The 17,227-nt window shown below is 37.2% G+C and overlaps 1 protein-coding gene across 1 annotated transcript in view; it reads right to left on the minus strand.

Annotated features, from left to right (window-relative positions):
- The window catches only part of LOC144616045 (uncharacterized), a 147,923-nt gene that overhangs the window by 21,867 nt on the left and 108,829 nt on the right, over window positions 1-17,227 (minus strand). Inside the window, exon 2 of the mRNA XM_078445125.2 lies at window positions 15,931-16,003. Coding sequence (XP_078301251.2) covers window positions 15,931-16,003 — 73 coding nt within the window. The remainder of the gene's footprint in view (window positions 1-15,930; window positions 16,004-17,227) is intronic.

Genomic DNA, 17,227 nt, shown 5'->3' on the forward strand with positions numbered 1-17,227 from the left:
ATATATTTTAAAAAATCATTCACCACAGTCAAGTGGTATTTATTCCTGAGATCCAAGGGTGGTTCAATATTCAAAAATCAATCATGTGATACATCACATCAATAAGAGAAAGGATAAAAACCATATGATCATTTCAATAGATACAGAAAAAGCATTTGACAAAGTACAACATCTGTTCATGATTAAAAACTCTCAACAAAGTAGGATTAGAGGGAATGCACCTCAACATAATAAAGGCCATCTGTGAAAAATCCACAGCTAACATTATACTCAATGGTAAAAAATGGAGAGCCTTACCCCTAAGATCAGTAATAAGACAAGGATGTCTGTTCTCACCACTTTTATTCAACATAGTACAAGAATTCCTAGCCAGATAACCTGGTAACCAGGCAATCAGATAAGAAAAAGGAATAAAAGGCCTCCAAATTTGTAAGGAAGAAGCTAAACTTTCACTATTTGCAGATGACATGATACTATATATAAAAAACCCTAAAGACTCCACCAAAAAACTACTAGAACTGATCAATGAATCGGTAAGTTTACAGGATACAAAATCAATATACAGAATTCCACTGTATTTCTATATACTATAATAATGAAGTAACAAAAAGAGAAATTAAGAAAATAAGCCCATTCACAATTGCACCAAATAGGATTGAAAAACCTAGGAATAAACTTAACCAAAGAGTTGAAAGACCTGTACTCTGAAAACTATAAAATATTGATGAAAAAACTGAAGACACAAACAAATGGAAAGATATTCCCTGTTTGTGGATTGGAAGAGCAAATATTGTCAAAATATCCGTACTACCCAAAGCAATCTACAGATTAAATGCAGTCCCTATCTAAATATGAACAGCTTTTTTCACAGAGCAATAACATACTCTTGAATAGCATATTTCAAGATATACTACAAAACTGTAGTAATCAAAACAGTATGGTACTGGCACAAAAATAGACACATTGATCAATAGAACAGAATATAGAGCCCAGAAATAAACCTACAATTATACAGTCAATTAATCTTTGACAAAGGAAGCAAGAATATGCAACATGACAAAGACAGTCTGTTCAACAAATGATGCTGGGAAAACTGGACAGCTACATGCAAAAGAATGAAACTGGACCACTTTCTTACATCATACACAAAAACAAATTCAGAATGGATTAAGGATATAACCATGAGAATGGAAACTATAAAAATCCTAGAAGACAGCACAGGGAGTAATTTCTCTGACTTTGGCCATAGCAACATTTTTCTAGATAGGTCTCCTGAGGCAAGGGAAACAAAAGCAAAAATAAACTACTGGAACTACATCAAAATAAAAAGCTTCTGCAGAGCAAAGAAAAAAATCAACAAAACTAAAAGAAAATCTACTGAATGGAAGAAGATATTTGCAAATGACATATCCACTAAGGAGTTAGAATCCAAAACATTAAAGAACTTGTACAACTCAACACTGAAAAAAAAAAAAAACAACAAATAAGTCAATTAAAAATAGGTAGAAGACATGAATAGACATTTTTCCAAAGAAGACATACAGTTAGCCAACAGACACATGAAAAGGTGCTCAACATCAGTCATTGTGAAGGAAATGCAAATCAAAACCACAATGAAATATCACCTCACACCTGTCAGAATGGCTAAAGTCAAAAACATAAGAAACAACAAGCATTGTCAAGGATGTAGAGAAAAAAAAAAAAAAAACCTTCATGCACTATTGATGGGAATACAAACTGATACTGTGGAAAACAATATGGAGGTTCCTCACAAACTTAAAAATAGAATTACCATATGATCCAGTAATTCAACTACTGGGTATTTACCCAAAGAATACTTTGAAAAAATATATGCACCCCATGTTTATTGCAGTATTATTTACCAAAGCCAAATTATGGAAGCAGCCCAAGTGTCCATCAATAAATGGATAAAGAAGTGGTATGGCAGTCATAAAAAAGAATGAAATCTTGCCATTTGCAACAACATGGATGGGTCTAGAGGATATAATGCTAGGTGAAATAAGTCAGAGAAAGACAAATACCAAGATTTTTCACTCATATGTGGAATTTAAGAAACACAAAGCAAGCAAACAAAGAAAAAAGAGATAAGCTTAAAAAACAGACTCTTAACTATAAAGAACAAACTGATGGTTACCAGGCAGGGGTGAAATAAGGAAAGAGGATTAAGAGTACACTTATCAGGATGAACACTGAGTAATGTATAAAATTGCTGAGTCACTACACCTGAAACTAGTATCACACTGTATTTTAACTATACTGGAATTAAATTGTTTTAAATATGTTCTTAAACCCTGGGTCTAGAAATATGACAACAGAATAATGTAACTTTCTTTTTAGATAAACAAAATGAGCTTGGACTTTCCATTTGTATCTCGGTTTTTATTGCATGAGCACCTATATCAGCACCTTCTCTCTAGTCAAATGCTGGGAGGATTATATAAGGTATTATAGAAGAAATATTTGCACATTCAATATACTTTATATTGATAATTTCTTCCGTGGGTTCTAAAAACAAATTACGTTCTCTTCAAGCAACCCTTTGACTGCTAGCAAATGCTGTTATGTTGATATTTTTGTCTGCCAAATGTAACCGTTCCTCTTCCATCCTATTTGAATACCTTGTGCAAGTCCTTCACAAGGTAGTTCAAAAATTCCTTATAGGTCATGATGGTTGTCTTTGGCTGAACAGTGTTGACAGTGGCCCACCATTTCCTGCTTATGGTTCCGTAATCCTGTTATATTCTTCAGTGCTGTAATTACTTTCTGAACACATAACTAAAGGTTATGAAGAAAACAGTGACTGAAATTCCTGAATCACACATCCCCTTCACCATGTCTGTTCTATTGTTAATGTCAATCACATAATTTCTTTTCTCGTTTTCTATTTATAAATATTTCTTCAATCAAATTCACTATGTTGTTGGCTCTGAGAGACCTGACATCTTTTGGCAAGCTAGTACAGAGAAACAAAGTTGAATTTATCATTAATCCACCAGACTGTCAAACTTTAAAAGACATCTGGTTGTCTCTGCATGCCCAAATGTATGATATATGATTTACAAAAGTAGTACATTTAATGCTGTTATTGCCTTTGTGTTCAAAGCAGATACTATAATTCAGCAAAAGAGATTTTCAGTAATATGCTTTCTAGAAGGAACTTTTATCTAAGATTTATGTGCATACCTCAAATATCCTTCATATTTAACTATTGAATATTGTAAACAGGCTATAACAATCATTTTAACAATTCTTTTATTCAAGTCTTTAGCCTTCATAGACTCATAACTGTAAGGAATTGTTTCCTGAAAGGATTCTAACAGAGTGCATTTCTAGATTAGTTATGCAAACAAAATGTTTTAGGTACCTCATTTCTCTCTAACATTTTATTTTCTTTGTATTCTTTCCTGTGTCTTAATTGAAGATTATTTTTCATGGATATTGTAAAACATGATTAGAGAGTCTTTTACCTCTGTGAAATTTTGAGGTGCCAAAGTTAATATTCTGCTTTTAACCCATCCTCACAGGATGTGAGGAATCTTAAAGAAGCCATTTTTTTTAAATACATGAAATTTATTGTCAAATTGGTTTCCATACAACACCCAGTGCTCATCCCAAAAGATTCCGTCTTCAATGCCCATCACCCACCCTCCCCTCCCTCCCACCCCCCATCAACCCTTAGTTTGTTCTCAGTTTTTAAGAGTCTCTTATGCTTTGGCTCTCTCCCACTCTAACCTCTTTTTTTTTCTTCCCCTCCCCCATGGGTTTCTGTTAAGAAAGAAGCCATTTTTATAAAACACTCATGGCCTAAACAGAATTAACTAACTGAAACTTGAATGCAGTTCTTAAAAATTATTTTGTTTAATGTTATCAACACTAGCATACAATCTACAAGGATTAGAATAATGATATAGCCTAATCATCCTCATCATTAGTACTATTACTACTACTCTTACTGCTATGAGTCGTGTAATAATAATTTCTATTTTTATAAACATTTGTTAGCACAAATATATATAATATTATTACTAAAATTATGCAGGTACTGCATCATTTGTATTAACCATCAATCTATTTCCCTATGAAACCATTTGAAAATACTTAATGTTTGCTTTTTACAGGAAATTACCAACGTTGACCGCCATCACTAATTATTTTACTCTTATAATAATAAATATACATTTATACTTCAATAAACTGATAAAAATTCAACATATAAACAAATAGTGAAATTATCGCTTCAAAAAAACACTTGCTCATATGTGATTATGATTATCTTAACAATAAATCTGAAATTCAAATCTTCTTGAATTACTTCATTTTCCTAACTACACTTAATGGAAACATATATGATTAAGAGGTTATTCATCACACAAAATTCAGAGATGCCAGGAATGACATTGAAGCAGGGCTCCAACAAATTGGCCTTGAAGATAAAGTCCAAAGTGAAGAGAAGATCTTGGCTGTACAAAAGGGATGATCTTTGGTAAACCCTTATAGTGTACATATATCTACCTTTATGTATTTATTATATGTCTATTCTTACCCTCAACTAAGATATAAGCATCATGAACATAGGGAATCTTTTTATTCATTGCTGTATCTTTGGTGCCTAGCCCAAAGCCAAGCACATAAAATACATTCAATAAATGTTTGCTGAATGAATTTATGAATGAAGGAATGAATACTATGCAGCTATTATAAAGAACAAAACATCTACTCATATTGACATGGAAAGATGTATACAACATACTTAGAGAGTTGTATACCTTTTATATAAATAGTCACTTTGCTCACCATAGTATCTCAAGGAGCTGGCTTAAAGTCTGGTATATGGGAGAACTTAGCAAACAGGTGGTGAACAAATGAATGAAATGAAATGAAATGAAATGAATACAGTAGTTTACCTATGGTTCCACTCTCTTCTTCCGGTTTCTCAACTTTCCAAACCACCCTCTTCCACTCATTCATTCATTCATTCATCCATTTACTAATACAATTGTGTAATCAATGTCATTAGAGTGATCTTTCAAACATGTAAATCCGATGACATTTTCCTGCCCCAAATTCTTTAATGGCTCCCTATGACCTCCAAGAAAAATTCTAATACCTGCAATAGGGCACCAAACACTTTTTATTATCTGATCTCAACAAGCCTATGCAGACATATCTTCTGCCACAGCCCCTTATCCATCCCTTCATGCCCTCCCCCAATACCAAGTGCTTATAATTCCTTAAACGTAATAATATTATATTCCTTTGCTGTTTCTGATAAGTAATCTGCTGCCACTCTTATCTTTGTTCCTCTATATTTAACATGTCTTTTTCTCTGTCTGCTTTTAAGACTTTGACTTTATCATCGTTTTTCAGCAATTTGATTACATACCTTCATGTAGCTTTCTGCATATTTCTTGTGCTTAGATTTTTCTTATAGTTTTTACTAAATTTGGAAATGTTTCAGCAATTATTTCTTCAAATATTTTTGTTCCCCACCCCCAACCCCTTCTTTCCTATGGGACTCCCAATTGCATGTACATTAGCATGTACATTAGTTGAAGTTCTCCCACAGCTCACTAATACTCTACATTTAAAACAAAATAATTTTTTCTCTCTGGTTTCATTTTGGATAGTTTCTATTGCTGAGTCTTCACATTTACTTAATTTTTTTTCATGTATAATCTACCAATAAATACACTGTATTATTTTTTATCTCAAGCCTTATACTTTTCATCTAGAAATTCAATTGGGGTCTTTCTTATATCTTCCATGTCTCTGCTTAACTTTTTGAACATATGTAATATAATTATAATTTTTAAATGTACTTGTCTGCTAATTCTATTATTTAGAATTAGAATTAGTCAGTTCCAGATTCGTTTAGATTGATTAATTATTTTCCTCATTATAGGTCATATTTTCTTCCTTCTTTGTATGCCTGGTAATCTTTGTTTTAATGACAGACATTGTGAATTTTAATTTGCTGGGTGCTGGGTATTTTTGTACTCATATAAATATTCATTAATTGTGTCTAGGATACAGTTTAGTTACCAGGAATAGTTTGATCTTATTGCATCTTGCTTTCATGATTTGCTATGCAGCTCCCAAGTGGTACTCCCATCTAGGACCAAATTACTCCCCACTATGAGTATTCAACACAATGTTCCCATAAGCCATGAATTTTTCCAGTCTGGCTTGTGGGAATATACAACATTTCTGGAACTGTGTTAGTGCCAGGCACTGTTTCTTAATCCTTTTGGATTGCTTCCCCTTCCAACCACCTTGAGTAGTTTTCTCACACACATGAACTGATCAGTAATCTACTGCCTATTCAAAGAGAAGCTCCTGTGAATATCCAGGTTCTCCCTCTGTGTAGATATTTCCCTTTGTTACTTTGTTTTACAAATTCTACCCTCCTTGGTCTCCCCTGACTCTCAATTCCATCTCCTCAACTTAGGAAGTCTGTCAACCTCTGCCAGGGTTATGTTTTAAATATTCTCTGTTATGTTTTAAATATTCATCTTTATTAATGCTGTCCTTAATGCACATTGAGGCTTTTGGATCAGAAACATATTCCTTATTACACTCACAGCAAGATCAATAGAGTAACATTGCAGTGTCACTCCCCCAGGTCTCCAAACCAACATGATGAGAACTAGATATGAAAATCTGTCCTGTGTGAATGGCAAGCTCACCCCGTAGGTGAGGGAAACAGAAAAATTAATTTCCTATACTTGCATACAGGAGAAAGAGGCTGCTGCCTCCCCTCCACATCTGAGAATCTCCTTGGAGATATCCTGCTCTAACCTTTTAGAATGTAAATAAATCTCTCCAGGGAAAAAATAATCCAGTGTCTCCAGATTTACAGTTCAGAGATGTTTCCAAGTTCCAGGTTTAATCCCCTCTTGATATATAAATATGTATCTCTGGTATTAGGTAAATCTCTCAGGAGTTCTTACTCTCTATACAGTTATAAATTAACTTTTAAGACTTGCTCTAGGGTCAGATTCCAAGTTTCATCAAAATCTGTTCAGAAATCCCTAACCGTGCAGAAACATGAAAATATTTTCTCTGTAATCCTACATCCTCCCTGTGCCATGACCTGGAAACTCTCTCAAAACAGTAAACGGAACAATTGCATGAGCAATTTTGTTGGCTTCCAATTTCTCAGGGATCACTATCCTTTGTTGCCTGGTGTTCAGTGTCTTGAAAACTGTAGTTTTATATATTTTCTCTGGTTTTATTAGTTGCTCTAAATGGGAAAGTAAATCTAGTTCCTATTACTCTGTCCTGGGAGGAAGTAAAGGTCCCATACTACTTCATGTTTCCTCACCCTTGTAATTATTCCTCCCTCTGTCTAGCATACTCTTTACTGTCCAAAACAATCCACTCCTCATTATCTACCTGTCAACGTTTACATCTTTCAAGTCTCAGTTCAGGGTACTAACTCAAAGGCAAAAATATGTCAGTTTTCCTTCACTCCCCCATGCACATCTGGGTGCCTCCAGAGAACATGGTTGGCTCCTGACAAACATGCATCCTGTCCCTCACTTCTAACATAGCCTTCATTTGATTCAGGTCTCCACCCTTCCCCATGCATCATGTGCTTTGAGAGAGGCTAATGTCATCCCTGCTCCAGATTCTAAGGGTAATCTCATTCTTCTTGGCAGCAACCTGTGCAGGACGGGCACATAACACATGTCTGTACAATGAGATGAGACAAGTTGGCTGGTGGACTTCCAGGAAAAGTTTCTTCACTCATAAAAAGAGATACGGAATGAAATATTTTCTTCTGTACATTATAATTTTTAAATATGCTTGGATATTGTGCCTTACTGACGGTCTTAGAATGAAAGCAATGTTGTTGAAGCAGAGAGATGGAAGGAATCTGGGTTCTTGATGCCATCACTGGGCAGCTGACCTTAACATCAGTAGCATGCAATAATAAAATTTCAAATTATTAACGACAGTTTGAGTTGGGTTTTGACTTCTTTCACCCAAAACATCCTCACCAATGAACTGCCTTTACCCTCAAAAGTTCTTGTGTCATCTTGTACATACTTCCTTTTCAGTTGGGCCACATCTGTCTTCCCTCTAGACTCCCAGCCTCTGTGAGAGTCAAGAGGACACATGCATATTATTTCTCTACAGCCAGAGCCTGATACATAGTAGATACAAAAGGCATGTTGAAAGATTGTTCAATGGCTGAATCAATCAATGAGTGATTGTTCACAGCTGAATCTCCCCAGAAGGCTGTGAGATTCTTACATAATAGTATATATTATAATAACATTTATTAAAAGCCTCACTGTATGCAGGCCACAAGCATCATCTCATACAGTCTTCCCAACAATCCTCTGGAATAGGTGTTATTACAGTATTACATTTATTTTACAGCAGGAAAACTGAAGATTGGGAAAGAAGTTCAGTAACTTGCCCAATCTTACATAGCTAGGAAGTGGTGGAATATGGATGGATTAGTACCTGTCAGGAGCTCAGGTGAGCCACCAGGTGTCAAAGAAGCCAATTAAAGCAACAAGCCAAAGAGAATGTAATGGTGAAGTCCTTAATCAGATAATATAAGAGGTTAAAATGAGAGAAAGTACCACCTTCCCCATACCACTTTCCCCCATGAAATGCCACACCCATCCAGAGTCAGGTGAATCAGTGCAGATATAGGGGTTGCCTCACTGTTGAGAGACCCCAAACAAAAGACTTCTGCAGTTTTATGGGCCATAGGGACCCTGGGGGGAGGTAAGGAGAGCTAGGAATATGAAAATACTGAATACAGGCAGAGTGGGAAAAAGTGTCTTGTAAGTTTCCTCCTCCCCTGACTTCCACCCATAAGAACCCTTGACAGAGGCATTTGAAGAAGACTTCAGCCAAAGTCCCAGTTAAAGAGACCTAGGAATGAAGGTACCTGGGCCAAGAAGGGAAATATGCAAAGAACATGATCAGCCCAGAAGAACCTGAATCCTTGACTGCATTTCCCTTCAGACACTTCAACTCACTATGCACTGAGTCTGGCATAGGGAGCACATGTGAGGCTTGTCAAGTAAGCAAAGAATATCACAGCTTTTGGGGGTTGTGGGGGGGGAAGGGGGCAGGAGCCAGACTCCTCAAGAATCAAGTCTCTTAACTACTAGATCTTTTCTTTAAGAAAATGATCTTATTTTATTAATTTCTATCTTCCCAACAAAAATCTAGCACTGGACTTTGGTAGATGATACATATAACATAGGTAAATTAAATTGAATTGAATTATAGAGAGCAGAGAGGGGGTAGTTGCTGACATTCAAATACTAGTCAAAGATTCTGCAATAGTTTATAGATATTTCTTTTTTTTAATATATGAAATTTATTGTCAAATTGGTTTCCATACAACACCCAGTGCTCATCCCAAAAGGTGCCCTCCTCAATACCCATCACCCACCCTCCCTCCCTCCCACCCCCCATCAACCCTCAGTTTGTTCTCAGTTTTTAAGAGTCTCTTATGCTTTGGCTCTCTCCCACTCTAACCTCTTTTTTTTTCCCTTCCCCTCCCCCATAGTCTTCTGGTAAGTTTCTCAGGATTTACATAAGAGTGAAAACATATGGTATCTGTCTTTCTCTGTATGGCTTATTTCACTTAGCATCACACTCTCCAGTTCCATCCATGTTGCTACAAAGGGCCATATTTCATTCTTTCTCATTGCCCGTAGTATTCCATTGTGTATATAAACTACAATTTCTTTATCCATTCATCAGTTGATGGACATTTAGGCTCTTTCCATAATTTGGCTATTGTTGAGAGTGCTGCTATAAACATTGGGGTACAAGTGCCCCTATGCATCAGTACTCCTGTATCCCTTGAGTAAATTCCTAGCAGTGCTACTGCTGGGTCATAGGGTAGGTCTATTTTTAATTTTCTGAGGAACCTCCACACTGCTTTCCAGAGTGGCTGCACCAATTTGCATTCCCACCAACAGTGCAAGAGGGTTCCCGTTTCTCCATATCCTCTCCAGCATCTATAGTCTCCTGATTTGTTCATTTTGGCCACTCTGACTGGCGTGAGGTGATATCTGAGTGTGGTTTTGATTTGTATTTCCCTGATAAGGAGCAACGTTGAGCATCTTTTCATGTGCCTGTTGGCCATCTGGATGTCTTCTTTAGAGAAGTGTCTATTCATGTTTTCTGCCCATTTCTTCACTGGGTTATTTGTTTTTCGGGTGTGGAGTTTGGTGAGCTCTTTATAGATTTTGGATACTAGCCCTTTGTCTGATATGTCATTTGCAAATATCTTTTCCCATTCCGTTGGTTGCCTTATTTGTTGGTTGTTTCCTTTGCTGTGCAGAAGCTTTTTATCTTCATAAGGTCTCAGCAATTCACTTTTGCTTTTAATTCCCTTGCCTTTGGGGATGTGTCGAGTAAGAGATTGCTATCTTTTCCTGCTTTCTCCTCTAGGGTTTTGATGATTTCCTGTCTCACATTCAGGTCCTTTATCCATTTTGAGTTTATTTTTGTGAATGGTGTGAGAAAGTGGTCTAGTTTCAACTTTCTGCATGTTGCTGTCCAGTTCTCCCAGCACCATTTGTTAAAGAGACTGTCTTTTTTCCATTGGATGTTCTTTCCTGCTTTGTCAAAGATGAGTTGGCCATACGTTTGTGGGTCTAGTTCTCGGGTTTCTATTCTATTCCATTGGTCTATGTGTCTGTTTCTGTGCCAATACCATGCTGTCTTGATGATGACAGCTTTGTAGTAGAGGCTAAAGTCTGGGATTGTGGTGCCTCCTGCTTTGGTCTTCTTCTTCAAAATTACTTTGGCTATTCGGGGCCTTTTGTGGTTCCATATGAATTTTAGAATTGCTTGTTTTAGTTTCGAGAAGAATGCTGGTGCAATTTTGATTGGGATTGCACTGAATGTGTAGATAGCTTTGGGTAGTATTGACATTTTGACAATATTTATTCTTCCAATCTATGAGCAGGGAATGTCTTTCCATTTCTTTATATCTTCTTCAATTTCCTTCCTAAGCTTTCTATAGTTTTCAGCATACAGATCTTTTACATCTTTGGTTAGATTTATCCCTAGGTATTTTATGCTTCTTGGTGCAATTGTGAATGGGATCAGTTTCTTTATTTGTCCTTCTGTTGCTTCATTGTTAGTGTATAAGAATGCAACTGATTTCTGCACATTGATTTTGTATCCTGCAACTTTGCTGAATTCATGTATCAGTTCTAGCAGACTTTTGGTGGAGTCTATCAGATTTTCCATGTATAATATCATGTCATCTGCAAAAAGCAAAAGCTTGACTTCATCTTTGCCAATTTTGATGCCTTTGATTTCCTTTTGTTGTCTGCTGATGCTAGAACTTCCAACACTATGTTAAACAACAGCGGTGAGAGTGGGCATCCCTGTCGTGTTCCTGATCTCAGGGGAAAAGCTCTCAGTTTTTCCCCATTGAGGATGATGTTAGCTGTGGGCTTTTCATAAATGGCTTTTATGATGTGTAAGTATGTTCCTTCTATCCCGACTTTCTCAAGGGTTTTTATTAAGAAAGGGTGCTGGATTTTGTCAAAGGCCTTTTCTGCATCGATTGACAGGATCATATGGTTCTTCTCTTTTCTTTTAGTAATGTGATGCATCACGTTGATTGATTTGCGAATGTTGAACCAGCCCTGCATCCCAGGAATGAATCCCACTTGATCATGGTGAATAATTCTTTTTATATGCTGTTGAATTCGATTTGCTAGTATCTTATTGAGAATTTTTGCATCCATATTCATCAGGGATATTGGCCTGTAGTTCTCTTTTTTTACTGGGTCTCTGTCTGGTTTAGGAATCAAAGTAATACTGGCTTCATAGAATGAGTCTGGAAGTTTTCCTTCCCTTTCTATTTCTTGGAATAGCTTGAGAAGGATAGGTATTATCTCTGCTTTAAACGTCTGGTAGAACTCCCCTGGGAAGCCATCTGGTCCTGGACTCTTATTTGTTGGGAGATTTTTGATAACCGATTCAATTTCTTCTAGATATTTCTTCTTAAAGGAATAAATTGATACATTAGAAGCATAACCTATTAGTTCTGAGAAGATATATTCAGGATCCTGCTAATGAGGTCTCAACAAATTTCAAAATTCTTCAAATGGTTCATATTATGCTCAAATGGTTCATTTATTCCCTTTCCTACCATGTCACTGAGCTCATAAGTATTTTATCAACTATCATAAAATTCCAGATTCTTTTCCTTTTTCAACACCAAGCAAGATGTCTAGGCACCCCATAAATATTAATTAGTGAAGATGATGAAGGTCAACTTGATATGTTTCTTTAATTGCGTTTGAAGACCCTCTACATCATTTGGCATTTGATTTCAAACCTTCAGAAGAGGATCTTTCAAATCTATACTTAATTAACATTGCCAGGTATTGCCATCTTTCTTTGTTGAAAAGACTTTGCAGTCATTAATTACATATCATACTAAAGCATGGTTCTGAAAATCAGCTTGCAATGCCAGTTAGAAGATACTCCTTTTATAGCTGCAGAACAAAGAGCAACAAAATAAAACCCTATCCATTAGTGTCTGGTTTCTCATTCTCTACATACTAACACATCCTTAGAGAGAGAGACCTCGGGAAGTTATTAAATGAGAACACAAATTTACACATGTATTTTTTAAGTAACCTGTCCTTTATAGAAGTGAACTGCTCTCTGGGATTTGTTTCCTGAGGTCCCACTTGACTAGGCCTCTCTGACCTTTTCCTACCTCCACCCCCTGCCCCTTTTAGTGTGAGCCAGCCTACACACACACACACACACACACACACACACACACACTCACACACCAGGATCTTTAGGTCTTTAAGATTGTCCAGTGTGTGGACATGACACCTTATACACCTGTTCAAACTTGTTCTAACCTGTTCAGGTCACCAGAGTGAAGGTATTACAATTACTGACCAGCCATTCTCTCTGGTACAGCGTCCTCACTCTATGTTTTCCCAACGTTAGACAATAATTCCGGCAGATATTTATCCTAGTCTTGGGTTTCTAGCTCCACTTGAGTTTTTAAGCTTCAGGCCCAGCTTCCTTAACAGGTACTTACAGTAAGAGTTTGCAAAGCAAGTTTCTGGTTTCTCCTCCCATCAGGCTTATTCATCAGTTAAAAAGTTCTCCTCCTCACTGTGGCTTCTTTTCTTCCTCATCTGCCCTTCTTTCCAGCATGCACTAGCTCCTTGTCCCCAAATATTGTCTTCTCAGGTGTTATGGATCATGGCTTTGTTATCTCATGATCATACAAGCAAGATAAAAATAGGTGACAGTGGATTTAAAGTAACTGAAGCAGCCACTGGCATTTTGCTTTTAATCAGAAAAGCTCGCACTCAGGCACCAGGGTCAGGGCAATACCCTGAGAAGGGGGGAGATGGAAGTTCAGGGGAAGAGAGTATTTTTGGTTCATAAAGGAGACCCTCCTAGAATTTCTCCAAAGATAAAGTCTATGATTTTCTTTTTTTAAATTGGTCGACTGTCTAAAGCAAATCACAAATTCCAAAGAGATTCGAAAAAAGGAAATATATAAGATTAGCACTAGAAGTCTGCATTTAATTTGGGCAGATAAACTTCAGATCTGTAAAGAGGGAGAACTAAGTCCTTTGATATGCAAAATAGCTCAAAACTATCTTCTGCTTTTCTCTCTCTGGGCAGGGGTTTACAGATATTAGTGCTACTTTAGATGATAAAGAACATCCCTTCATATTCTCAAATTCCAATGAAAAAGGTGTCCAAAAAGCCTGAGTTCTACTTTACAGCCACTGTGGGTCTGCTGCTGTGGATAGCCAGGCTTTCTGAGCCACAATTTCTCGTTTGCAAAGTGAGTATAAGGGCACCTTTATTTATAAGGCTAGCGGCTGGTGTGTATAGACCTTTGTAAACTCTAAAAGGTTATATAAATATAAGGGACCATTAGTATGATGATCCAGGCATGGTTCCAAAATGCTATCGTCACCGTCACAAAGTTGGAACTATGGGTTGGTAAGCCATGGTCAAAGCTACCAATCTAAGGAAGGAAGATAATTTCTGCATATGAGGCATGTGTGGTGCTACCCTGCAAAGATAGTAAGAAGTCTGTACTAAGAACTGAGACTTGCCCTCATCGTTGCTTTGGAAGGTATGAACTCTGGCAGGATTCACTGCCTGAATCTCCTAAGCAAAAGCATCATTTGGACCAAAAACACCATGGAATTGTTTTCACATATACAATAGTTATATTACTTCCTAACATTTATGAAATGCTTGGTATGTGCCAGGCCCTGTTGTAAGCACTTTTTACTAGCTTTATCTAATTTAATCCTCCCTGAAAAGTATGACTTCATTTTACAGATGAGACTTACAAAAGCTAAGTAACTTGCCCAAGGCAATATGGGATAGCAACAGGGATTTGAATTCACACTCTTAGCCACTTCTTTACCTTTTTTAAAGATCTAGATAAAATTAATCTTTCCAGAGAATTGTGTAAAGTCCAAACTCCTGGGGCTGGGGACAGGGCATGGGGAGTGAAGGCCACCTCTCCATTCAAGTTTCCCTCTGGCTCTTATCTACTGCTCATGATTCCCCTGTTTGGGGCTATATCAACCCAGAAGTGGACTCAGGCTGCCCATAATTTCCACCCAAAGATTTTTTTTTGAAGGTTTCCAGAAATAGGGCTACAGTCCAGTAGTGGAAACAACTTGAAACTTAGTTTGAAATAATTCTGCTTCCACAAGTCCCAAGAAAGTTTCTCTAACTTGGGCCCTAGCCTTCTGCCCTGTTGCTCAGCCCTCCCCTCTCTACCCTCCCCACCCCCCTTCTCATCTCAGTCTCTACCCTCCCTTCCTCAAACTTCTGGTCAATTCTGCATGCTTTTTTGTTCCTGCCATCCGGTTTTCACAGGATCTCACTTTGCCCCCAAGTAATTTATCAAAGATATTTTCCTAATCAAAGTTTGTTCCCTCCCTATGAGAAATTATGATGCTAGTTTTTAAAATGAGGACATTTTCACCTTGATATATATTCACTTAATAAACATTTATTCCTAGGAAGTAAAAAGAGGGGGGTGGTAATATACAATAGCAGAGTGATTTTTGATATCTTGAACTCTTGTACTGTTAAACCACTGAAGAATAATTAATAGAGGAGATCATAAACTCAAAGTCACTGTAATTATGATGATCACATTTGCATAACTCATCTTAATCTATTATAAATTCATTATAGCAGGAGGAGTACTCTGGCCCCCAAAACATTAAAATATTCTGTTATTAGGAAAGAAAACAACCTGGTGACATGACAATGTGCCATGTTTTTTAAAAACTACTTTCTTCACCCAAACATCCTGGCAGCTCCTAAGGCCCATGAGCTCTCCAATTAGAAGTTAATTCACTCCAGATGTCAAGACAGTCAGCTTTACCAGCAGCATTTCTGGGCTGTAGACTTAAACTTTTCTCTAAGTTTTCTAACAAAATCAATTAACTTGCTCCCACTACACTCCCACTTTGTTAATGAGTTCACAAAATTATAATGTAATCATAAACATATCAGCAAATTAGCTCTGCCATCTCTTTAACTTACCCACTCTTAACCACTTTTCATCCATTCTTTACTTTGTTCATAAATCAAGTATTTATGGAGCACTTTCTATGGGCAAAGCCTCGAAGATTCAAGTGGGAAGCATGGTGCTTGCTCTTAAGGAGCACTGAGTCTAGGGCAGGAGTCAAGCTTCACAAATACTTTTAATAGAGAATTATAAATGTTCTTATTCATTCAGTGAACTCCTGTTTTGAGGATCACCATCTGTTCTAGGCAACTACATTATCTCATTTAATCTTTGCAACACCACCACTTCCGGGGAGCATTATCAGCCTCATATTACAGAATGTAACTGGTGAGCAGAGAGATCAAGTAACTTACCGATGTCAATGGTAAGTAACTGGTAAGGGGCAGAGTCCGGATCTGTGAACCGGGGTCTATGTTGCTCCAAGTACTGTGGAAATAAAGAAAAAGAGGTTGCTAACTCTGTCTGGGTTAGCCATGAAGGCATTCAGAAAAGTAGTGGCTTAACCTGATCTATAAGAAGTTCATCACCTAATGAGGAAAAGGGATGGTGTTTATGGTAGAGAGAATCACACTAAGGCATGATTACATATTGTGCCCAGCCCTGATTCAATCTTATCAATCCACTGCAATGCAACAAGTGATTCATGAAGACCAGTGGCTCTACCTCCAATGCTCCTCAAAGTAGACAGGGTGCTCCTTGAAGGCAGGGATCATGCCCTACTTATTTGGTAGTCCTCCCAGAGACCAGCACAATATCTTACAGAGATGGTACTCAATTATTCTTTGAAGAAGTGAGTTAAAGAGTGCGAAGTGAGATGGCAGGCAGCCAGACAGGCAAGAAGGAAAGAAGGCAGGCAGAAAGGAAGGGGAAAATACAACTTTTATTACTAAATTTTTATCACAGGGGATCTTACAGTGTTTGTTTTCTAAAACGTTCTCAGATGGTTCTTGGCATGCTGAGTTAATTCTCTTATCAATCTCCCTTCAAGAGGTAATTGCTGGTGTACAATCCTTAGCAACATGATTCTACCTTTTTGTTATGATCCAATATCCACAAGACTTGGCATGTATTTCAGTCATGATAGATACAGTTTTGCGTATAAAGTCCTGGCTAAGATGGTGTGTGTAGGTCCTTGATATCAGCCTTTGTTAGTTATTAATTGTAGTATTTCACTTCTGTAATAATAGCAACGATAGCTTGCAGTATTTATCAACTTTACTTTCAAGGCAGTTATGCCCCTGTTATCACCTTACAATAACCCATGAGGTCATTCACAGCTTATGGAGCTAAGGTTTGGGTCAGTGAGCAATAGGCTCAGAGAGACCAAGCTCCACTCCCAGACCCAAGTCACTTAATTCCTGGTCCAACATTCTTTCCATTTATTCAGTCTTTTTCTCCAGAAAGAAAACAACTGCCTTCAGGAAATATATTTCCATTTTTCTCCTTATTAATCTCCATTTCTCTATTTCTTTTATACACACACACACACACACACACACACACACACACACACATTTTTCTCTTGGTTTGCAAGAATCTGAATTTGTTCTGAGGTACAAGGTGTTCCTGGCCAGTTTTAACCCTATTCATGTCGACTTAAATGGTCTCCTTATCTTGGTGATAATGGTTTTTAAAGTGGGTCCTGAGGTT

This window comes from Panthera onca, chromosome B1 (genome assembly GCF_046562875.1).
Source record: "Panthera onca isolate mPanOnc1 chromosome B1, mPanOnc1 haplotype 2, whole genome shotgun sequence".
NCBI classification, from domain to species: domain Eukaryota; kingdom Metazoa; phylum Chordata; class Mammalia; order Carnivora; family Felidae; genus Panthera; species Panthera onca.